The sequence below is a fragment of the Squalius cephalus genome (genome assembly GCF_949319135.1).
Source record: "Squalius cephalus genome assembly, chromosome: 18".
In the NCBI taxonomy this organism is placed as follows: Eukaryota; Metazoa; Chordata; class Actinopteri; order Cypriniformes; family Leuciscidae; genus Squalius; species Squalius cephalus.
The window spans coordinates 13,191,843-13,216,991 of NC_137139.1; the positions used below are offsets into that span (position 1 = coordinate 13,191,843).

Genomic DNA, 25,149 nt, shown 5'->3' on the forward strand with positions numbered 1-25,149 from the left:
AAGAAGAGGTGGCATATTGAGCGGGTTGTTAATTTTCATGACCAGGGGGTCGTGGCAGTTTCAATTTTCTCTCAAAATATCAGTTCTTAAAATAGTAAAATAGTAAAATATTAATGGAGCTCATTTGGAGTGGAGCCTTCTGGTGAATGTTAAATCCTCATGCTCTTTCTTTGTTCATAAAACTTGTGCCGTGATGCCGTACCTGAAAAAAGCATCTGTGACGTACATCATTGAATCCTTACGTACTTAAATCCTTAAATGAACCGTCTCTTATATGTGGACTCGTGGCAGCTTCTAGGGGTGTTAAAGACAGTGGTGAATGTGCTGCATTTGATAAATGGATGCTTTACTTAAAGGCATAGTTGACCCAAATATGAAAATTCTGTCATCATTTACTCTCCCTTAAGTTGTTCCAAACCAGTATGAATTTTATTTCTTCTGTCAAACACAAAAGAAGATATTTCGAAGAATGTCAGTAACCTAACAGTTGATGGGCCCCATTGACTTGCATAGTATTTTTTTTTTTACTATTTTCATACTATGGAACTCAGTGGGGGGTCCATCAACTGTATGGTTACCAACATTCTTCAAAATATCTTCTTTTGTGTTCCATAGAAGATTCATATATGTTTGAAACAAATCTTTTCTTTGACTCGGGTGGGGTTGTCTTGCTGGATTGTGACTCATCTCTGCAGGAGAAACAGTGGCATTTACCTGCTGCTGTTGAGAGGATCTATTTCAAGACCCAATCCCATCCCATCTGCTTTCTTATTGTATGGAAACGTACCCTACATGAACCGTCTCTTAAATGTGGACTTGTGGCAACTTCTAGGGGTGTTCATTTTTGCATGGAAATTAATATTGATTAAAAGCGTATATAGCCTTAAAGATCTCTGGGTATAAGCCTTATAATATACAACAGTGTCTCTCTCTCTCTGGTTTCCTTGCATTTGATCATTTCTGTGCATTGTATCATTCCTCCTTCTCTGCTCGCTTCATCCACTCTGAGAAAGCATATGAGTCTTGATGCAGCAGACCTAGATGAAGAATATTTACAAGATTCTAGCTACATCCTACTAGCACTAGCTGTGGTATTATGTATTATTTTGGACAAATATCATGATAGTAAAATTGTATTTTTTGTAAATATGATGGTACTCGTTTTTTTACTGCAGTATACATCAAAGTACTATAGTATTACCATCTGATACCATTACTGTACCACTGTACCACCACAGTAGCTACTTTTCTGTGAAAGAGGACTCTTGATCTAAAGGCTTACATAACATGCACGTCCATGCATCCTTCAGCCCCTCCCACTCTAGAGCACTTCAGGACACTCTGGGAAGAGAAGGCATTGAGTGCAATGCTGTGTAGTGATTATCTTTCTGACACCTTGCTAAACAGACATTGCATAACAAACTCTCAACCACTCTCAGGTAACCCTGTTTGGACACAGAGTGGAAATTAGTTTTTTTTTTTGTGTGTGTGTGTGGTGCAGGTAAATACAGATAATAGACACGTGCCGTTATATTTCTGCTGTTCTGTTTTAATGTGTGAATTCAAAATATGAACTAGGTGTAGATCATTATCTGATTGCTTGAAACAATAATAGCACACTTCTCCAATACTACCTTCACAATTTGAGAGTCCGCTTCAGCCCATGAGCCCAGCCCAGAGTCCTCTCCAGCCCATGAGCCCAGCCCAGAGTCCTCTCCAGCCCCAGAGCCCAGCCCAGAGTCCTCTCCAGCCCATGAGCCCAGCCCAGAGTCCTCTCCAGCCCATGAGCCCAGCCCAGAGTCCTCTCCAGCCCATGAGCCCAGCCCAGAGTCCTCTCCAGCCCATGAGCCCAGCCCAGAGTCCTCTCCAGCCCATGAGCCCAGCCCAGAGTCCTCTCCAGCCCATGAGCCCAGCCCAGAGTCCTCTCCAGCCCAAGAGCCCAGCCCAGAGTCCTTTCCAGCCCAAGAGCCCAGCCCAGAGTCCTCTCCAGCCCACGAGCCCAGCCCAGAGTCCTCTCCAGCCCCAGAGCCCAGCCCAGAGTCCTCTCCAGCCCCAGAGCCCAGCCCAGAGTCCTCTCCAGCCCCAGAGCCCAGCCCAGAGTCCTCTCCAGCCCCAGAGCCCAGCCCAGAGTCCTCTCCAGCCCCAGAGCCCAGCCCAGAGTCCTCTCCAGCCCAAGAGCCCAGCCCAGAGTCCTCTCCAGCCCCAGAGCCCAGCCCAGAGTCCTCTCCAGCCCATGAGCCCAGCCCAGAGTCCTCTCCAGCCCAAGAGCCCAGCCCAGAGTCATCTCCAGCCCCAGAGCCCAGCCCAGAGTCCTCTCCAGCCCCAGAGCCCAGCCCAGAGTCCTCTCCAGCCCAAGAGCCCAGCCCAGAGTCATCTCCAGCCCCAGAGCCCAGCCCAGAGTCCTCTCCAGCCCCAGAGCCCAGCCCAGAGTCCTCTCCAGCCCCAGAGCCCAGCCCAGAGTCCTCTCCAGCCCAAGAGCCCAGCCCAGAGTCCTCTCCAGCCCATGAGCCCAGCCCAGAGTCCTCTCCAGCCCATGAGCCCAGCCCAGAGTCCTCTCCAGCCCCAGAGCCCAGCCCAGAGTCCTCTCCAGCCCCAGAGCCCAGCCCAGAGTCCTCTCCAGCCCCAGAGCCCAGCCCAGAGTCCTCTCCAGCCCAAGAGCCCAGCCCAGAGTCATCTCCAGCCCCAGAGCCCAGCCCAGAGTCCTCTCCAGCCCCAGAGCCCAGCCCAGAGTCCTCTTCAGCCCATGAGCCCAGCCCAGAACTCCAGCCCAAGAGCCCAGCCCAGAGTCATCTCCAGCCCCAGAGCCCAGCCCAGAGTCATCTCCAGCCCCAGAGCCCAGCCCAGAGTCCTCTCCAGCCCCAGAGCCCAGCCCAGAGTCCTCTCCAGCCCATGAGCCCAGCCCAGAGTCCTCTCCAGCCCAAGAGCCCAGCCCAGAGTCCTCTCCAGCCCATGAGCCCAGCCCAGAGTCCTCTCCAGCCCAAGAGCCCAGCCCAGAGTCCTCTCCAGCCCCAGAGCCCAGCCCAGAGTCCTCTCCAGCCCCAGAGCCCAGCCCAGAGTCCTCTCCAGCACAAGAGCCCAGCCCAGAGTCCTCTCCAGCCCCAGAGCCCAGCCCAGAGTCCTCTCCAGCCCCAGAGCCCAGCCCCAGAGCCCAGCCCAGGGGGGTTCTGTCACAATTGCACCGGTCCTCCCTCACTACTGCACTCCCTCCCTCATTTAGCCATAATCTGCATCTGCAACTGATCAGCACGCTCATCACCACAGTATTTCAGCACACACCTCACACCTCAGACCCCCAGAACTACGGATTACTTACCGGACTACACACCTAAGATATTTACCTCCTGCGATTCCTCCAAGTTCATATTCCTTGTTCCCTTGTCTGTTCTCCAGCTTGCGTCCCTCCAGCATTCCCACTATTCCTGTAAGACAAAGACATTGTTTGTTATTCAATCACTCCAACGGCAAACAAAAGGTGTGTGTGGATATACTTACCAATTTGAGTTACATCCTCTATCGTCCCCTGTTACCCTAAGAACTGAAGCATTATACTTGCACTGCATATCATTTGGGGTCTTTACTTACCTGTTTTGGACAATGTTCAATAAAGCTTTGTGTTGTATTTTCATCAATTCATCAATGTCTCAGGTCTGATATCTCCTAACAGTTGCAATTTAGTTCACTTAATATATTATATAATACTATATAACTTTAAATGTAGTATTGAACAACACCTATAGTTAAAATTATAATCAAGTATTTAACATGTGCTTTATGTTAGATAACACATCAAAATAAGTATACTCCTTTAAAGCACGACAAAAGATTATTAAAACAATAATTTAAAATGCACTTGACCATGGTTTGATTCAGAATAGATGGATCTATTGTGGAGCCTAGTAGACTGGACACATACACAAACACACATGAGAGAAGGTTGATGATGTGATGTCATTAGCATGAATGAGGGGGCGGGATCTGTGATGTCATGATCTGTGATGTCATGATGGCAATGAAGGTCAGAGAAACAGATTGTGAGTCTGTATGTACAGCAGAGTAGCCTGTGTGTGTGAGCTGCTGATGTAAAGACATTAATATATATTGACAGTATGTCTAACATCTACCAGTCAAGGTAAACTTTTCTTTTTTCATCAAATCAGGTGATCTGGTGAAAAGTGGATTTGTTATGGATAATGTTGAGCAATGTTCCTTGTTTAAGTGTGCTTGTTGTGATTTTAATTTCTGTGTGCTGATATGAAAGGAACAGGAAATATTGTTTCCATATTAAAGACTTCATGTTTTAAACAGGAGTAGGATGTTTCTAGTTATTTCCAGTTTGACTGGAACATTTTTCTCTTTTAGGATCCTTTATCCAGGGCAAAAGAGGGTCTTAAAAGTAACATTTTGCCACATCTGCCAGTGGTGACTGAATTGAGAAAATTCACTCTCGTTGCCATAAATATTGCTTATCAGCCATAAAAGTGTATTTTGTATTTATTTTTCAAATGTATATGACGATTATATTATTTAACTACAGAGGTGGACAAATTACACAAATCAAGTAATTGAGTAGAAGTACAGATATCTATTAGGTTCCATTTTGATTACAAAGAACTGCAACTGACCTATAAGGCCTTAAAGGTCCCATTGCATGGATTATGTTATTATTGTAGAATGTTTCCTGGGGTGCCCTTATAATGTTAGTATGTTTTTTAGATCAAAAGTTGTTATAATTTAGAAATAAAAGGCATATTTCCTAGCCTGATTTCATCCCCTGATTTGAACGCTCTGTTTGAAGGGGCGTGTCTGCTGTGAGACTTCAGTGTAAACGCCCTCTGCTGTGATTGGCTGACATGCTTGCATATGAAATATCTGGCATTACATGTGGAACTATCTGGAAAACTTTTACTATTACAGCTATCATACGTTTTTCCCGATAATCCCGTTAATCCCGATATTACAGCTATCGGGATTAACGAATCGTGAGAAGTTTTTTAAGTATTTAGATCTATTCCCATCACATAAAAGGTTGCAGTGATGAGCATTGAGCAGATGACAGTCTGTTGATCGCGTGAAAAAAGATCTTATCATTGCAACGCAGTTTCTGCACTCACTAATGATTTCACCAATGCAAACATGAGGTATATAAATACAGTAAGAGATTCGTTGTGCAGTGTAACAGCGTCATTGATTTCATAACGAGTTTTGGCAAGTGTCCAGATAAACTTGCGCTGTGTGATTGACAGCTTGGGCGATTGGAAAGGGATTGTTCTTTGATCGCTTTCTGTATACTAATCACAGTTTAAGTAAGATTATTTTCATCCTTCTAAGAGAAATGATGTGAAGTTGACATTTCGCCATCAATACGCCTGTATTCCTGTGGGCGGAGGTTAGTGAAAAAACGGTTTTAGTGACGTCATTAAAGAAGGAAGTAGAGGGATGTAGTCCAAACTGAGCGTTCGATGTAGTCAACTTCTGTTAAATAAAATATCTCGCTTGGCATTGAACTTTATCATTTTACAGATATTATTTATACTCTAACAACAACATAACACACTAACTAAAACATTGAAACATGGGATCACGAAGAACGGGACCTTTTACGGGTTTAGCAGCTCCTATTGTGCTACAATCCATCGCACTCTTTAAGGTCGCAAAACTTTGATATTTTGGTATTACCTAGGATATCTAAGTCCACTAAAGGAGGGAGAGTGTTTTCACACTTGGCTCCTAGCCAGCACTAGTCAACAAGGAAGATTATTCAGACATAACAAATATTTCATTGTATTACCAAAACTTGTCATATACTGATAGCTACCCTACTGATCATTTCTGATAATTCAAGTGTGCAAGTGAAAATAACAAAAGTACCAAGAAATGAAGAAAAACTAAATCTGTGTTGATATATAAACATCTATAATATAAAACAGACGTCACATAGGGCAAAATGTGTTAAGATTTTAAAAAGAACGCTATGCAAACATACAAGTTTTATATTATTTGATACTGTATTGGCTTCAGGGAGGATGCATGAGCATTAATTTGCATTGTTTTATTGTTATGTTTAGTTTTTACCTAAAACCTACCCCGTTCAGTAATAGGCTGCACAAGTATGGACATGTCCACATTCAAGCATTTCATGCTTAAACAGCTCACCCTTTTAAGCAGATTTAGTTCACAAACAACTGACAGTCATGACCTATGATTTGCATTTACAATAAATCCTAAAGTTCACCATTAGTAACTAACTATTCGCGCCATCAGTTGCTCCAAGTATCCCCGTTCTTGGCTCGTTTTGTGTCAAATTTGTGAATTCAGTGAATCGTAAACTGGAGACTCGCTCTGACAGATCATTATGAACCAGTGAGTTGTTGACTCAGATGCAATCGGATCGGTCCAATTCACAAATGAATCGTTCAGTGTGTTCGGACACCACTATCGTGTCTCTGAGCGGGTGACAGTTTCTCAAGTTCAAAATAAAGAGGAACGACATCTTTTTATGAAATGTAGCAGAGTAAAAATTATGATATTATGCTTTTGAATCTAGAAAATAAAAGTACAAATAATTTGTTACTGTCCGCCACTGTTTGACTATTTGCTTTTGTCTTCTCTTGATGAAACAACACCTGTCACAGATGTAGTTGTGACAAACTGATGTAGTTTTATTTTTGCACAGTGTGTCTTTACTTGTTTGGAAGTTAAAGTAAAAGTATGACAATAACATAATATCATTTAAATATCATTTGAATCGTCTTCAATTGTGTAGCAATTTATAAAAAAAAAAGTTACCAGCTAACTAGCCAACACAATTTATTTTCTCTCCCTAAAATTTAGACTGAAGAACCATCTTTATATCAGACAGACACAAAGGCTTGGGCCTACAGCATCTCCTGAACACAAACACACTCATATAAATTCTTCCTCCTGCTCACTTTTGAGAGAAAATCCTGATGATGATGGCGTTTTTATACAATGCGAAGGAAAGCTCAGATATTATTGCAGGGTGTGTAGCACTGAGAGCAGTGGTGAAATCCATCGCATTAATAATGGATGGAAAATGGCCGCTCTGACAGTTCACAAACGGCCATAACATCATTAAGGATCACTTAGCAGGAGCACTTTTCCCGCTTGTGCCACGCACAGGCCATAAACACAGGGATGGTAATGTGTAGATATGGGTGCTTCATTCCTGTGTCTGCCTTCTTCTCTCCTTAGTAAACAAAGAGTTTTTCCCATGCATTTTTCTATTGCCCTACATGTTTGCGGTCCCCAAGAACTCAATAGCCCTTTGTCAGCTTATGTTTTTGTTGCTGGCACATTCCATGAATACAATACACTTTGGCGTGCTATTACGTTTTTAAAGCATTAGAGGCATAAATTCCATGTTGTTTTGTTGTGAGGAGAACTAGAGACATAAACTATTATCCAACACACAATTAACTTAGCATGTAAAAGTAGCTAGTCCCACCTCAAACTTCTCAACTATATCCAATATTTTGGTTTGGCAGAAAATTGATATTCATTGTAGTATATTTAATTAAGATTTCAATTCACATTTATTTGTATAGCGCTTTTCACAGTCCATATTTTTTCAAAGCAGCTTTACAGAAAACGTACAGTTCTAAGATAATACAAATCGTGCAGTTAGCTAACATCATGTATTCATTTAGGCAAAAAAACAAACAATTATTACAAGTTGTGATCATAATGCTTATAATATATAGAAAATTTGGCAGCTGTGTATGTTGATTCAGAGATGGCGTCATTAAATGTTTTATATATTTAACACACTGTCAACTTGGATAATTGAAAGATTTCATCTGTAAGTGATGAAATATATAACTAAGGATCATCAGCATCACAGTGAAAACTAATTCCATGTTTTCTAATAATATTGCCAAGGGGCAGCATGTACTGTATATGAAAAATAGCAGGGGGCCTAACACAGACCCTTGTGGCACTCCATAATTTACTGACATTAACCTGGGTAATTCCCTGTTTATATAAACAAAATGGTAACGGTCATATAGCAGATAGGTACTATCTAAACTACCCTAATGCCTGTCCCTGAATAGCGGTGTAATTTTGTAGTTGATCTAAGAGTATTTTATGATCTACTGTATAGTGTCGTACGCAGCACTAAGATCAAGTAAAACTAGTATTGAGATACAGCTTTGGCCAGAAGCAAGAAGTGAATTATTTGTAATTAAAACAAGCACAGTTTCTGTGCTATGATGGGGCCTGAATCCTTACTGAAAATTTTCATAAATATTTTTAATATATATATATATATTTTTTGCAAGGATTAGCACAATTGAGTGAACAACTTTTTCTAATATTTTAGACATAAATGGAAGATTTGAAATGGGTCTGTAATTTGACAATTCATTTGGACCTAGTTGTGGTTTCTTAATGAGAGGCTTAATAACTGCCAGCTTGAAGGGTCTTGGGACATGACCTACAGAGAGAGAGACGAGTTAATAATATTGAGAGGAGGCTCTTCTGCTACAGGTTACAACTCTTTCAGTAATTTAGTGGGTATTGGACCTAATAAACGTGTTGTTGGTTTAGATGCAAATGATTTATTTAGCTCTTCCTGTCCTATAGTTGTAAAGCACTGCAATTGTTCTTGAGGGCTGATAATTGAGGCATAAAATGCTGTCAGAGGTTTAAAGTTGTATTTCTGATGCTTTTGATTTTCTCAGTGAAGAAATTCATTACTACTAAACTGTGTTGGAATATTCAGTTAAGGTGACGTCTGTTTATTTGTTAATCTAGCCACTGTACTAAATAAAAACCTTGCATTGTTATTTTCTATGAGTTTGTGGAGATGCTCGGCCCTGGTGGCTTTTAGAGACTTTTTATAGCAGGTTATTTGTGAATCAATCTTTAGTGGTTTGGATCATTTTTCTACCTGGTCGATAACATGGAGCGATATGGCAAATATCAGCAGTATGCATGTAGTGATAAGTGATATCATCACATTGCGGTAGAATCTACATCAGTAAGATCAGTTCCTTGCAATATAACAATACAACAGTATTATTGTCACCATGATGTCATGTATTGTCTGCACCTGTTCTCGTTACTCCCTGATTAGTTTACCTTCCTCCACCTGTGCCTGTTTAGCTCCCTCCTCACTCTGTGTATTTATACTCCCCGTTCTGTTCATCCTTTGTCAGGTAATGAATGTGGTCATGCTGTATGTGTTACTCCAGTAAACTGTACTTTTGTACAGTTTGTTAAACTAATGTTATTTGGATCCTGCATCATTCGTCTTCCTTCCACGGCAAGTTTGTGACAGTTATATTACAAAAAAATATTTTCAGTCAGCAAAACCATAATATTTATCCTTGTCCCACATGTTGCGTTTTACCGCATAATTTTCCTCCATAAAAAAATTGTAACATTCCAAAAATTTTCAAATTCCACAGGGTCTTTAAAATTGTGACACCCAAGAGGTAAAACGTGACTAAATAATTATTTTTCTTTAAAAAAAAAATCATATCACATGTACGACAATAAGTCACTTGAAGCGGAAAGTTGTAATTGTATTTTCTTCCCTATTGTAACATCTGAGTGAAACGGCTTTTTGTAGGACGGGCCTTGATTTTCTTCATGGGGAATTGATTGGATGGTTGTGGTTTGCTATTGGTGGATCTCATGTGAGTGACAGTTTGTCCCGCCCTCGCGTCAGTAACCACGTCATCAGAGAAAAGAAGAGATGTTGCTGCAAGAGAGAGGGGGAGTTACTTTGATTAAACATTACAAGGCACTTTAATTAAATATATATATAATTTACAATAAATACTGCAATATTCCATAAAAAAAAAGAATTGTCGATTTTAGGGCTGTTAAACGATTAATCGCGATTAATCGCATCCAAAATAAAAGTTTGTTTTTACATAATACATGTGTGTGTACGGTGTATAATTATTTTCTATATATAAATACGCACACATGCATGTATATATTTAAGAAATATTTGCATGTATATACTGTGTATATATATTTATATTATATATAATTTATATTATATATAAATATTTTATATATAAATTACACATTTTCTTAAATATATATATGCATGTGTGTGTATTTATACATAGAAAATAATTATACTCCGTACACAGACATAAATTATGTAAAAACAAACTTTTATTTTGGATGCGATTAATCGCGATTAATCGTTTGACAGCCCTAGTCGATTTTGATTTCATGGTGACTTTAAGTCACAAATGATAAAATTTAGGATTAGGGGTTTGTTCAAATCCTATTACTTTACCTAATATATAGTATGTGAAATTAAAAGTGATGCTGCTGTAGCAAACATCAAAATCAGTATGTGATGGTTACAGCAAAGATCATTCGCTCTCACTCGGCCTGTTATGTTACATCTCTACTGCAGAGCTACCTACAGATGGTGTGTCTGTATGGTTAGTCATAGTTTGGGGACAAATTTGTTCCCAGAAGTGAGCTAAATAAAACCATTCTTTGGGGACATCCAGGGATGTCCTCAATTGGAAAACACTGCAAAAATTATTTTCATAATCAGTATATTAGTCTTCTGTCTAGTCAAAAAAAAAAGATTCTCAAAACAAGATGAATTTACTTGATTATATTATATTTTGGATACTTAAGGGCAGTTTACACCACGAACAGTAACTATAACGTTTTAATAATCATTCTAATTCTATGAGAATAGGGAAGTCACCATCACAACTATAACAGTAACGACACAGAGTAACAATATTTTTTCAGATAATGACTGATGAAAACATTGACAGCCAATCAGAATCCACCCACATTTAAATAGCTTGAGCATTTAAAGCAGCAGTTGGCAAAACTACAGTACATGCTTGTAATAAACAGAGCGTTATGATCATAGGCAGAGCATGTGTAAGGCTGGGCAAGGCTTAGCCTTCCCCTGGCCCTGGACTTGAGACTAGCATGGAATTTTCTCACTCAAACCGCTGACTAACAGTGTTTCTGATTACTTTTAGAGGGAAAAGCCGCCCATAACGGCTGGTCTAAGATAAGGTTTTTCCATAATAATAGCATATTGGTGAAAGAGATTTGGTGTTTGCGCTCTTGAGAGCGTCAAAGGTTTCTATTTACAGCGTGTTTTTGCATTACTGAGCAGTGTAGCCAATCACAAACGTATCTGTTGATTTCTTGAACGCAATGGCCAATCAGAGGTGTTTAAGTTACAATCAACTCACGCTCTTTCTAGGCGACATTAAGAATTTGACTAAAACGTTTGTTTTGCTGCATTAGTTAAGGCAATGGTTATTTATTTTAAGAATTGGCTGCCATGCCAAATCACACATAAAATGCATTGTAAACGTAGCTGCTTTAATAACAAATACTTTATTGATACTTAATAGGTTTCATGACATTCTATTTAAATATGTTTTTAAAGAGGACGCGCATCTCTTCAGCCTTACCCTAGAGTTGGTTCACCCTCAGCCTATGGTTATTATGCATTGATGTGGATGCTAATTTCATCATTATAGTTATTGTTCTTGGTGTGAACAGGCCTTTAGCTATATCTTGAATATACCTTGAATGATTCTTATTTTACCCTTTTGGATTTTTGTTTGCTTTAAGCATAAAACCAACACCATCTAGTGAAGTGAGTTGTTTAAAACCATTTTAACATTGAATGTTTGAACCAAAGACATTTAGATGGAAAATATTACTCAGCTTAATTTGTATTTGAGAGACAGTACAGTTGTTGTTTGGGTTGTATGTGAGCATCTCAAGAGACGTGTCCTTTTTTCATGGGACTTCTGGTCACGTTGGTCTCTGTATCTCTTCCCATACCTCTCTCTCTCTCTCTCTCTCTCTCTCTCTCTCTCTCTCTCTCTCTCTCTCTCTCTCTCTCTCTCTCTCTCTCTCTCTCTCTCTCTCTCTCTCTCTCTCTCTCTCTCTCTCTCTCTCTCTCTCTCTCTCTCTCTTTCTCTCTCTTTCTCTTTCCCTTTCCCTTTCCCTGTCTTCCTCTCCTCCCTCCCATGTGTACTGCTCGCTTTGTTTGAGGCTGTTATTTGGAGCTGACAGAATCAGGGCTGAGTTTCAAATATAGGAGGAAGCATTGCCATGGCCTCACCAACCAGAAGATCGTCTCCCACCAGCCCAGAATTTTCCGTTCATTTTCTCCTCTAATTTTTATCGCCTTTATCATTCCACCTACGGGCGGCAATGTGGTTTTACACACAGCAGGAGGGATTTGCTTATCTATACACTATTATGTCTTATCTAGGTCTTATTATTCCCTTTTATTTCCGCCTGCCTCACGACGAGGTGGTATTGTTTGATAACCCCGAGCATATCTTGATGTTAAAATATGAATGTGTCCGATGGATAAATGATATCCATGATGCAGTGAATCTATGGAGATTACAGGAGGAGAGAGAGGAGATTACACAGAGAGAGGGAGATGATCTATGTGCTGTAAGGGGAACGGAGAAGCCGGGGGGTGGGGTGGGGGGATTGTGTGCTATATTTGGTGTTGCAGTGAAAGCGGGAGTGGGTGTGAACCAATTTCATCTGCCATCAGAGACTCACTAAGAAAGGGGGTGTGGGTAAACATCTGCACACAGCTGAGGAAAAAGAGGGTGTGGATGTGGACTTTTGTAAGGAAGCAAATCAATTTATTTCCAAAACAATGATGTCATAATGGTAGCAGATGAGTATAATGATGATGCAATAATGAGAAGTTATAAGATAGTGACTGAGAACAAAATGAAACACCAACTGCGTTTACATTTATGCATTTGGCAGACGCGTTTATCCAAAGCGCCTTACATTGCATTTCATGGTACACATTTTTACATTCTTATCAGTTCTCAGTTCTTGCTTTCCCTGGGAATCGAACCCATGACCTTGGCGTTGCAAGCACCAATGCTTTACTGTTTGAGCTACAGGAAAGCATAATAACTACCCAGCAAGCAATAGCCGTCATTTCACCGTCTAGGTTAACTATAGACCCTAGGTTAACTTTAGTCTGGCCATGAGTAACCCACTTCTAGACAAAATAAACTTGAATTTGGTTACATGTCGTTTTTGCCAAAATAACTTGCGAGATGTATGATATTCCATCATATTAGTAAAGTCAACAGAGATTACAAGGTTTCAAATGCTATTTGTAGCCCACTTATAGTTAAACTGATTCATTGTAGTTTTTGGCCTGGCAGCGCATGAGATGGTTGATATCCCATCATGTTACCAATGTCAATAATATCTACAAGAGATCCTTGTCATTTCATGACATGGTCAATCTGTAGTCATGATTTAGCTATTAAACGGCTATTAGACGTCTTTTAAATGCGAAATTGCTTGCTGGGAGATAACAACGCTCTAGAAAACTCCTAACAATGTGTTTAAAACACTCAGAACACCCTAGCAACCACACCACCATCCACAACAACCTATCAGTGACATTTTCATACAAGAATGCGTAAAAATCTAGCTCAATTTTTGCAACTGAATGCACGCCTCTGATTAAAATGTACAACACAATACATCTTTTCTTTGTGTTGTTTTCTGTGAGCTAGCCAATATATCTTCATCAAATCAATATCCTTCAGCAAAAAAGAGAACAGCACAGTAGTGCTCAATTATGTTTTTGTTATGAGGAAGATTAATTACTGATGTTGGATGAATGCTACACGGAGACATTGGCGATGACACAGCTCACTATAAAATAGCTGAATCTGCAAAAACAAGCCTTCTGTTCAGAGTTGGAGAGAGTTAAATATGCTAATGTCTGCACTTTCTCGCCTTTTTTCTTCTTCTGTGTGCTGTCGTGAACACGGTCGATAAGGGTGTGTGTGTGTGTGCTTTACCTCATTCCTCGTCAATATGGCATTGTTAAAACAAAATGTTAGAACACTGGGTAGATGGCACTGATTTTCACTGGGATGCTTTATGGAGCACTACATTATTTTTCCACTCATAATTATATGTGCCTGCCATGTGTGTTAATATACATATATGTATAATATGTATATAATCACCCCTCACATTTCAGCAAACATTTTAGTTTATCTTCTCAAGGGACAATACTATAGAAATGAAACTTGGATATATTTTAGAGTAGTCAATGTGCTGCTTGTATAGCAGTATATATTTACTGTCCTCTGAAAATAACTCAACATACAGCCATTATTGTCAAAATAGCTGGCAACAAAAGTGAGTACACCCTAAGTGATAATAGCAGTACGTCATTTAACCATGCAAAGCCACATGTCCTATTCATCATGTTCATGTTTTTGTCTGCTTGACAGGACCATACAAATTTGTGTATCTTGTATTAGAGCAGGTAAAATTTGTGCTTCGAGTACAATTCTCTCATACTGACCACTGGATCTTCAACATGGCTCCTCATGGCAAAGAACTCTCTAAGGATTTGAGAATTAATTGTTGCTCTCCACAAAGTTGACCTAGGCTATAAGAAGATAGGTAACACCCTGAAACTGAGTTACAGTACAGGCCAGGGTCATACAGAGGTTTTCCGAGACGGCTTCCACTCGAAACAGGCCTTGCACGGGCCAATCAAAGAGTCCTCGTGCTGTGCGTCAGGTGCAGAAGCTGGCTTCAAAAAACAGACGCATGAGTGCTGCCAGCATTGCTTTAGATGTTGCAGAAGCGGAAGGTCAGCTTGTCAGTGCTGAGACCATACGCCACACACTGCAACAAGTCGGTTTGCATGCCCGTCGTCCCAGAAGGAAGCCTTTTCTGAAGCTGGCTCACAAGAAAGCCCGCAAACAGTTTGCTGAAAGCAACCTGTCCAAGAGCATGAATTACTGGAACCATGTCCTGTGGTCTGATGAGACTAAGATAAACTTGTTTGGCTCAGATGGTGTCCAGGATGTGTGGCGATGCCCTGGTGAGGAGTACTAAGGAAACTGTGTCTTGCCTACAGTCGAGCATGGTGGTGGTAGCATCATGGTGTGGGGCTGCATGAGTGCTGCTGGTACTGGGGAGATGTGCTTCATTGAGGGAAACATGGATTCCAACATGTACTGCGGCATTCTGAAGCAGAACATGCTCTCCCTCCAGAAACTGGGCCGAACGGCATGATAACGATCCCAAACACACTGCCAAGATGACAACTGCCTTGCTGAGGAAGCTGAAGGTGATGGAGTGGCCAAGTATGTCTACAGACCTGAACCCTACTGAGCACCTGTGGGGCATCCTCAAGCGGAAAGTGGAGAGGCGCCATGTGTCTAACATCCGGGAGCTCCGTGATGTCATTATGGAGGAGTGGAAGAGGATCCCAGCAACAACCTGTGCAGCTCTGGTGAACTCCATGCCCAGGAGGATTAAAGCCTTGTTTATACTTTCGCCTGGCTCCGTAGCGCGAGTCTCCGCAGACTGCGCGTGCACCTCCCCAAACGGACAAGGCGTTTATACTTGACGTGCTCGCCGTTGTACTATTCTTTGAAACGACAGGGGGCGACTCGAGTAATTGTCCTCTAAACCATCAGGAATCAGCGGTGAGAAGAAAGCTATACACACGTGACAATGTTTATTTTAGTACACCACCACCAATACCACACTACAAAAAGAATCGTGTAAAACCCAGTAAAACCTGAGATTATTACTCGTGACAATAAAACAAAATATATGGATATGAGAATGTGTATACAACATAACTAAATGAACGATCTCTTACATATTTTCTAATTTCACTAAACATTTCATTAAGTTTCGTGAACATTTTTATTAAACATGGACCTTTATGTTCATTAAAAATACTTTTTATGCTATTGTATGCTCATTTTTTACTCATTTAGACGTGCAAACTGGGTGCCGCTGTGGTGAGAAGTTCGAGCTCGGCCAGATTCGGCTCGAAGTCGTTCATCTTCGGATGCGGCGCCGCGCGCGTTGTTACAAAAAAATGTCGCGCACACCGCCAGGCGAAATTGGCGCACGACCGCCCACACCGCAATGACGTCATTTTTGCCGCGCGCACCTTCGCGCTCGTGCGGACGCATCGAGTATAAACCAGGCTTAAGGCAGTGCTAGATAACAATGGTGCTCACACAAAATATTGACACTTTGGAAACAATTTGACATGTTCACTTAGGGTGTACTCACTTTTGTTGCCAGCTATTTTGACAATAATGGCTGTATGTTGAGTTATTTCAGAGGACAGTAAATATATACTGCTATACAAGCAGCACATTGACTAGGCCTACTCTATATCCAAGTTTCATTTCAATAGTATTGTCCCTTGAGAAGATATACTAAAATGTTTGCTGAAATGTGAGGAGTGTACTCACTTTTTTTGTGAGATACTGTATATACACTACCATTCAAAAGTTTGGGGTCAGTAAGATTTTTAATGTTTTTAAAAGAAGTATCTTCTGCTCACCAAGGCTGCATTTATTTGATTAAAAATACAAACAAAAACAGTAATATTGTGAAATATTATGACAATTTATAACAGCTGTTTTCTATGTGAATATACAGTAAAGTGTAATTTATTCCTGTGATCAAACCTGAATTTTCAGCATTATTACTCCAGTCTTCACTCTCAGAAAAAAAGGTACAAAAGCTGTCGCTGTGGCGGTACCTTTTGAAAAGGTACACTTTTGTACCTAAAGAGTACATATTAGTTACTAGTTACTAATATGTACTCATTAGGTACAAAAGTGTACCTTTTGAAAAGGTACCACCACAGCGACAGCTTTTATACCTTTTTTTCTGAGTGTTCAGTGTCACATGATCCCTCAGAAATCATTCTAATATGATGATTTGATGCTCAAGAAACATTTATGATTATTATCAGTGTTGAAAACAGTTACAGTGAGGAAAATAAGTATTTGAACACCCTGCTATTTTGCATGGAGGGGTCTGAAATTGTCATCGTAGGTGCATGTCCACTGTGAGAGACATAATCTAAAAAAAAAAATCCAGAAATCACAATGTATGATTTTTTTAACTATTTATTTGTATGATACAGCTGCAAATAAGTATTTGAACACCTGAGAAAATCAATGTTAATATTTAGTACAGTAGCCTTTGTTTGCAATTACAGAGGTCAAACGTTTCCTGTAGTTTTTCACCAGGTTTGCACACACTGCAGGAGGGATTTTGGCCCACTCCTCCACACAGATCTTCTCTAGATCAGTCAGGTTTCTGGGCTGTCGATGAGAAACACGGAGTTTGAGCTCCCTCCAAAGATTCTCTATTGGGTTTAGGTCTGGAGACTGGCTAGGCCACGCAGAACCTTGATATGCTTCTTACAGAGCCACTCCTTGGTTATCCTGGCTGTGTGCTTCGGGTCATTGTCATGTTGGAAGACCCAGCCTCGACCCATCTTCAATGCTCTAACTGAGGGAAGGAGGTTGTTCCCCAAAATCTCGCAATACATGGCCCCGGTCATCCTCTCCTTAATACAGTGCAGTCGCCCTGTCCCATGTGCCGAAAAACACCCCCAAAGTATGATGCTACCACCCCCATGCTTCACAGTAGGGATGGTGTTCTTGGGATGGTACTCATCATTCTTCTTCCTCCAAACACGTTTAGTGGAATTATGACCAAAAAGTTCTATTTTGGTCTCATCTGACCACATGACTTTCTCCCATGACTCCTCTGGATCATCCAAATGGTCATTGGCAAACTTAAGACGGGCCTTGACATGTGCTGGTTTAAGCAGGGGAACCTTCTGTGCCATGCATGATTTCAAACCATGACGTCTTAGTGTATTACCAACAGTAACCTTGGAAACGGTGGTCCCAGCTCTTTTCAGGTCATTGACCAGCTCCTCCCGTGTAGTTCTGGGCTGATTTCTCACCTTTCTTAGGATCATTGAGACCCCACGAGGTGAGATCTTGCATGGAGCCCCAGTCCGAGGGAGATTGACAGTCATGTTTAGCTTCTTCCATTTTCTAATGATTGCTCCAACAGTGGACCTTTTTTCACCAAGCTGATTGACCATTTCCCCGTAGCCCTTTCCAGCCTTGTGGAGGTGTACAATTTTGTCTCTAGTGTCTTTGGACAGCTCTTTGGTCTTGGCCATGTTAGTAGTTGGATTCTTACTGATTGTATGGGGTGGACGGGTGTCTTTATGCAGCTAACGACCTCAAACAGGTGCATCTAATTTAGGATAATAAATGGAGTGGAGGTGGACATTTTGAAGGCAGACTAACAGGTCTTTGAGGGTCAGAATTCTAGCTGATAGACAGGTGTTCAAATACTTATTTGCAGTTGTATCATACAAATAAATAGTTAAAAAATCATACATTGTGATTTCTGGATTTTTTTTTTTAGATTGTCTCTCACAGTGGACATGCACCTACGATGACAATTTCAGACCCCTCCATGATTTCTAAGTGGGAGAACTTGCAAAATAGCAGGGTGTTCAAATACTTATTTTCCTCACTGTATTTACATTTTTATTTCATGATGCTATGATGAATAGAAAGTTCAAAAGAACAGCATTTATCTGAAATCTAAAGCTTTTGTAACATTAAACACTACCGTTCAAAAGTTTGGGGTCAGTAAGAATTTTAATTTTATTTTTGGGGGAAGTAAATCAAATAAATCAATACTTTTATGCATCAAAGGATGAGTTAAACTGATCAAAAGTTACAGTAAAGACATTTATAATGTTAGAAAATATTCTATTTTAAATAAATGCTGTTCTTTTGATTTTTTCAGTTGTGTTCTGAAAAATTTGTACACAACTGTTTTCAACATTGATAACAATAATGAATGTTTCTTGAGCATCAAATCATCATGTCAGAATGATTTCTGAAGGATCATGTGACACTGAAGACTGGAGTAATGATGTTGAAAATTCAGCTTTGATCACAGGAATAAATTACAGTTTAAAATATATTAAAATAGAAAACACAATATTACTGTTTTTTTATTGTTTTTTTATCAAATAAATGCAGCCTTGGTGAGCAGAAGATACTTCTTTTAAAAACATTAAAAAATCTTACTGACCCTAAACTATTGAACGGTAGTGTATATATTGGTCTGGCTGATTAATTGAGATATTTGATAATTTCGAGATTATTAGAATTAACCAGGAACTGTGCCAGATTGGCTGAATAACAGAAGTGACCAATGGATAGCGCACATTTTCTAGTTTCACATATTTATAGTCTATTTTGAGTAAAAAGTTATTTGTGTAAAATGTCAAGTAATTTAGTTAAATGTGTATTCAATTAAACTAATTGAGTTAAATATGTATGCATGTATTAATTTCAGTGAGTTTATGTAATTTCTATCATAATGCTATCGTTACAATGTATTTTGTACAGTGGGGTCCAAAAGTCTGAAACCACTAATGTAAATGTTTATATTTTATATTACAAATTATATATTGTCATTAATATTGTCTTTTCCACAAAGGAGCCACATTGTCAATATACTAATTGACTTAGAAATATTGCAAATTGACCTAGAAATGTTGCAGAATATAATTATACATTTTTGAATTATACAACCCCAATTTCAGAAAAGTTGGGACATTAATAAAATCAAGAATCTGTGATTTGTTAAGTCTCTTGAACCTTTATTTAACTGACAAAAGTACAAAAAAGATTTTCATTGTTTTCACTGACCAACTTAATTGTATTTTGTAAAAAATAAACTAATTTTGATTTTGATGGCTTCAACACACTCCAAAAAAATTGGGATAGAGGCAAAATAAAAGTGAAAAGATCATAGAATATCCAAGTGAAGTCCAAATTCCTTTTTTAAATCCTAAAATTGACTGTTAATTAAGATTAAATTAGATTTTGAATCACAGATTAGTTTTCCAAACACCAAAAATAAATGCATAAAATGTGATTTTGACAACGTTGAAACATCAAAGATGCTTTTTTTTTCAAATGATGGAATCGTGGTGGAAAGATTAAATGCTGATGCGAGTCTTCAGTTGTTGTTGTTGTTGTTGTTGGTGGTGGTGGTGGTGATGATGATGCTGATACAGTGTTTGTTAAGCTTTCAGTCATCCCCCCCCCCCCCCCCCGAAGCATTCTGCTCACTGCAGCTCGGCTAGTACTGAGGTGCTCGTTTTCAACCCTCCCTCCATTTTTTCTTCTTCTAACAGCTTGTACCGCCCGCTTGCATTTCATTTGTCTCCTGAGTTCCATACACACACACATACACTCTCTCTCTCTCTCTCTCTCTCTCTCTTGCTCTCTTTCTGTCTTTCGCCTTCCTCCATCCCTGCTGTGAGGTTCTGTGGGCAGTCATGACTGTTTTGGGCTCTGGATCTCGGTGTTGTTTTTGACTGCCGTTGAGCGTTATTGCTCTTCAGAGTGGGCCAGGAAGGGCCACCAACCACAAGACTTAGAGAGTCCTGGAGGCTCTCATGAGCTCAGAGAGAATGAGATAGCGTTAAAAACACCTCAAACCATTGTCTTGAAGAAGGTAGGTGGAATTTACATGATTAGGATTTTGCAATGGGATGATGACTTTGAATGTCAGAGAGAGGTGATTTTTAAGATTTGTTAAGTTTTGTATATTATTGTTGGTCTGGATGCACAAATTTTAGCACTGCCTTTCAGTTTATTGTTGTCATGGTTATGGAAGATGTTGGTATCACTTTGAAATGCAAATTCCACTGTTATTGGCATATTTGGGTAGTTTTTGTTTTATTATAGTCGAATCATTACATGACTTCCTCGTGTTCGCCGCTCTAGTGCTGTAGTAATCTGTCACCTTAGAGGCCGTACAGATGAAATCTGAGAGGATCACTCTGCCACAGATCACAGTTGTATTTAATGCATTTATTGAATTTCCAGCATTTGTAGTGTACAGGCTCCATTTTTACCCCTGTGGAATCTGTTAGACATGTGTTTCTTTGGATGGTTTAAAGCTGGATGTGTCCATTAGGACTGTACAGACCATTGGAGCAGCATTTGATGACTCACTGACCATAAGCATTTCAGCTCTGGTGTTGTTCCAGTGGTTAATTGTACACTGTAAAAATGTCTAACCTCCCAACTCAAAATTTTCTAGTGACTGGTCACATCTAAATTTCTCAGTTGGCCCAAGTGAAATTCTGTAAATTATAAAATTACATTTACAGAATTTCACTTGGGTCAATTGAAAAATTTAGATTTGAACAGTCACTAGAAAATTTTGAGTTGGGGAGGTTAGAAATTTTTTACAGTGTTCACAGTAAAAGATGATTTTTGACAATTGTTAAATTAACTTAATTAAAAATGAGTTAAAGCAACACAATTGCTGAACATTTTGCTTCTACTTAAATTAATTGCGTCCAATCTACTTAGATATGAAAAACTGAAGTTTACTCAGGGCTCGACGATAAGGACTGCATTGTGCTGCATCGTCTACATCTTCATGAAAGTTTGTCATTTGCATGTGTTTTTAAGCCTTGCCCATTTAAAAAATGAATGCGAAAGAAGACGCTAGAAGAGAAGTCAATTCTATACTCGCTGTTTAAGAAGTTTTGTGAACTGACAAATTCACACAAAATTGTCAAAATGCCCGGATTGGCGAGTATCCTCATAAACAGTCGGTTATGTCTTAAATGAACATAAACAGTTGAGAAATAAAAACTATGTGTAAGGGCTGGTTCACACAGAACGAGTTTTGCTTTTAAAAGCACGAGATGCAGGTCAGTGGAACGAAAAAAAGATGCTGAGATGCTGAAAAAGACACGAGACGGGAGCGCAATGGTTAAAGACATCAGTCTAGAGCGTTTACATTGATAACCAATGGAAAAGTAGCGCAGTTGAATGGAAAAACAGTATATTGGATCCGTAGCCTAATATTCCTGCTGCTGCCTGTTCTGTAATGTTAATCAAAGAACAAATCGCTCACTGCTTTTTACTGAATAGCTTTTGTAACTTTAATAATTTAGGAATCATCTAAATTTAGTTTGTACAGTGAAGACTATGCAGTGTTATTTTACATTTGATAACTTTATTCAAAATCTGTAATTGAAAATTACTGTTAGACCAACCTGAAAAACTTGAAAAGCACTGTTTATTTCATTTGTGTGAAAATTTTAGCAGGGCAAATAAAAATTTGAACCACTGGCCGACTGGGCCAGTAGAAAAAATCCTTTTTTTTTTGTAGCATTAACTGAAACTGGGCAGAAGATATTTAGTTCCCAGCATGTTTTGCATAGGACTGGATGCAGGACAGTAAATGTTGAAATTAAGTATTACTTTATGTGTTTTGAGTAAATGGAAAGACCTGTTAGAGTTATGTATAACATTTAAAAGAGTTTTTGTTATGTTAGCCTATAGTTTTTTGGTTGCCATTGTGCTGAAGAATAGAGCTTGTTGCATGAATTAAGTTCATTTGCTTCACATAATGAGCATTAGCTGTGTTAGTGCAGTGACAAGTAACTTCTTTCTTGTTCATTGCAAACACCAACTATGCAAGCTACGGATTTAAAATGTACAATAACAAATAAGTGTTCATATTACTTTTATAAGTAATTAGTTGTGTAATGTATTGACAATTGTTAGACAGTCTTTACCTTATTTCTTTTAGTGAGTCATAGCTGTTAAAGTCGACATGAAACAGAAGTTGCAATAGTATTTTCTTCCCTTGTGACATGTATCCAAGTGAAAGGGGTTCTTGAACAAGAAAAAAATGTAGGGTGGGACTTTTTGTCCACAGGGAATTGATTGGATTTTTTCCCACATGCTCAGTAACAATCTAACAATCTTACAATTTGGTTACAGTATATAATGTTGTAAATCACACACTCTACAATATGGTATGTAATTAATAAATTGTTTATTTACAAAGGTTTTTTTTAAAGGACTTTTGTTATTGTGCACGTATTATGTGTTTTATTATGTGTTCTCTGAACTTTCTTTGATATATATATATATATATATATATATATATATATATATATATATATATATATATATATATATATATATATATATATTTATTTATTTATTTATTTATTTATTTATTTATTTATTTATTTATTTATTTATATTTAAGCACCTGCACCACATAAATAAGAGCACTTTTGCCAAATATATGCTTCACACATATAAAGTAAAACACTTACTGTACATTTAACTTTGCATGTCATATATACTGTTCAACTTTCAATATACAGGCCTATTGTTAATTGTTTCAAGACATTATATTGTAAAGTCATATTTGCACATTTCATGTGTCACTTCTTCGTCGTAAACTTCTGGCCATCAGCCTTACTGTATAGGTGTATGTTTTGTGGTGATCAATGACAGTGTTATGACTAGCTAAGCTATGTTTACATGGGCTATTTATTGTACTTTTTCATTTCTCTATTACGCCAAACAACGTTCTTGGTTTCCCCTTATTCCCCGTCCTGCAGGGTTCAGCCGATTCGTACACGAGCAGACCTTCGGATTCCGACCTGTCAGCGGAGGAGGACCGCGAGGCGTATCGGCGTGAAGCCGAACGCCAGGCCCAGCTGCAGCTCGAGAGAGCCAAGGTTCTGCGCTTTTACTATTTCTTTGCACAAAGTGTCCATCTGCATGTAGCTTGTGACATGAATGTGTTGGGACAGGGCATCATCGGTACAGATTGGTTCAAGTAACAACATTTTCTTAGCATTTAGATCAATATTGTACACTTTAAAGGGATCAATTCATTGTTTCTTGATATTCGCTTGTGTCTGCTGAACTAAACTAAAATGCAAATGTGTATGCAAAAGGGACCTTTTACTTTATCTTACAACATTTTGTCCCAAATTGTACACAAAAATACAACCAAAGGTTCACTTTCATGTCAAATTTCTATAAATTCATTCAAATGTTCTATTCAATTACTGTGTATTTGAATGTACATAACTAATCACCTGCTAAGCATTATATAATGTAATGTTACTTACTATTTTAATTACTATGCATTAATTATTTATATATTTACTATGCAGTTATTGAGATAATCTAGCTTTTAATAGAGCAGCCACACACACACACACTGCTATGTGATTATTAACATTGCTTTCTCTGGCAGTCCAAACCTGTAGCGTTCGCAGTGAAGACGAATGTGAATTATTGCGGGGCTCTAGATGAGGACTGTCCTGTTCAGGGTGCTGCCATAAACTTTGAAGCCAAAGACTTTCTGCACATTAAAGAGGTGAGATGCACGTACAATACATGCAGACGAACGTGTGGAAAGTTCTGCAGGTCAGTCTATCAGGCTATTGGCTAACAATGCCCATAACACCATAATGGCTCCTCGTAATAGTGCTGAGTGTGTGCTTTCCTTGTGTTGCAGAAGTACAATAATGACTGGTGGATCGGAAGGCTGGTGAAAGAGGGGGCAGACATCAGCTTCATCCCCAGCCCCCTCCGACTGGAGGCCATGAGACTCAAACAGGAGCAAAAACAACAGAGGTCTCTCTTTCTCTCTCTGCCAAGATTGTGCACAACTGTGCTCTGCATATATTTCAGACGTTGGATTACATTTAGATGCATAGAAATAAAATGCATTTTATATGAAGGTAACACTTTACAATAAGGACCCATGAGTTAAAGGGATAGTTCACCCAAAATTATTTACTCACCCTCAGGTTGTTCCAAACTTGTATGAGTTTCTTTGTTATGTTGAACACAAAAGAAGATATTGTGAAGAATGTTGATAACCAAACAGTTGATGGGCCCAACCAACTTCTATATATATATATATATATACTATGGAAGTCAATGTGGCCCCACAACTGTTTGGTTATCTGCTATACTGTTATACATATCTGATTGATTTACATTACAAACTATCATAATTTAATCCTACTTTTTTGGGCATATAAAAATCAGCATCTGCACCAAATTGCACATTTTTGCTTATTTTCTTCTTCTTGAGAATGAGCTCCATATACTATACGAGGCATAAAAGACTGATATGACAAATATAATACTCAACAAAAACATTCCCTTACTGTATAAAAGTATGACTATGACAATAATACTGAATTTAGTCTGAACCCTTATCCTCTCCTCCTGTAACAAATCCTTCCCTCACAGGTCAGAATGACCCGAAGCCCTAAAATTACTTCTAAAATTATAAAAATGCTGCTGCTTTTTTTGTCCAGAAAGCTTATTTCATTTCATTCTTATAATTCTTTTCTATTTTTTAATGCAATTTTTTTTATATATATATATATATTTTTTTTTTATCTCTAAATAACTA

The 25,149-nt window shown here is 38.9% G+C and overlaps 1 protein-coding gene across 4 annotated transcripts in view; it reads left to right on the forward strand.

Moving 5' to 3' along the window:
• The window catches only part of cacnb3a (calcium channel, voltage-dependent, beta 3a), a 44,645-nt gene that overhangs the window by 4,297 nt on the left and 15,199 nt on the right, over positions 1–25,149 (forward strand). For all 4 annotated transcript variants that reach the window (XM_079849802.1, XM_079849803.1, XM_079849801.1 and 1 more), the window contains exons 3-5: positions 23,327–23,446; positions 23,974–24,096; positions 24,238–24,356. In XM_079849802.1, coding sequence (XP_079705928.1) covers positions 23,327–23,446; positions 23,974–24,096; positions 24,238–24,356 — 362 coding nt within the window. The remainder of the gene's footprint in view (positions 1–23,326; positions 23,447–23,973; positions 24,097–24,237; positions 24,357–25,149) is intronic.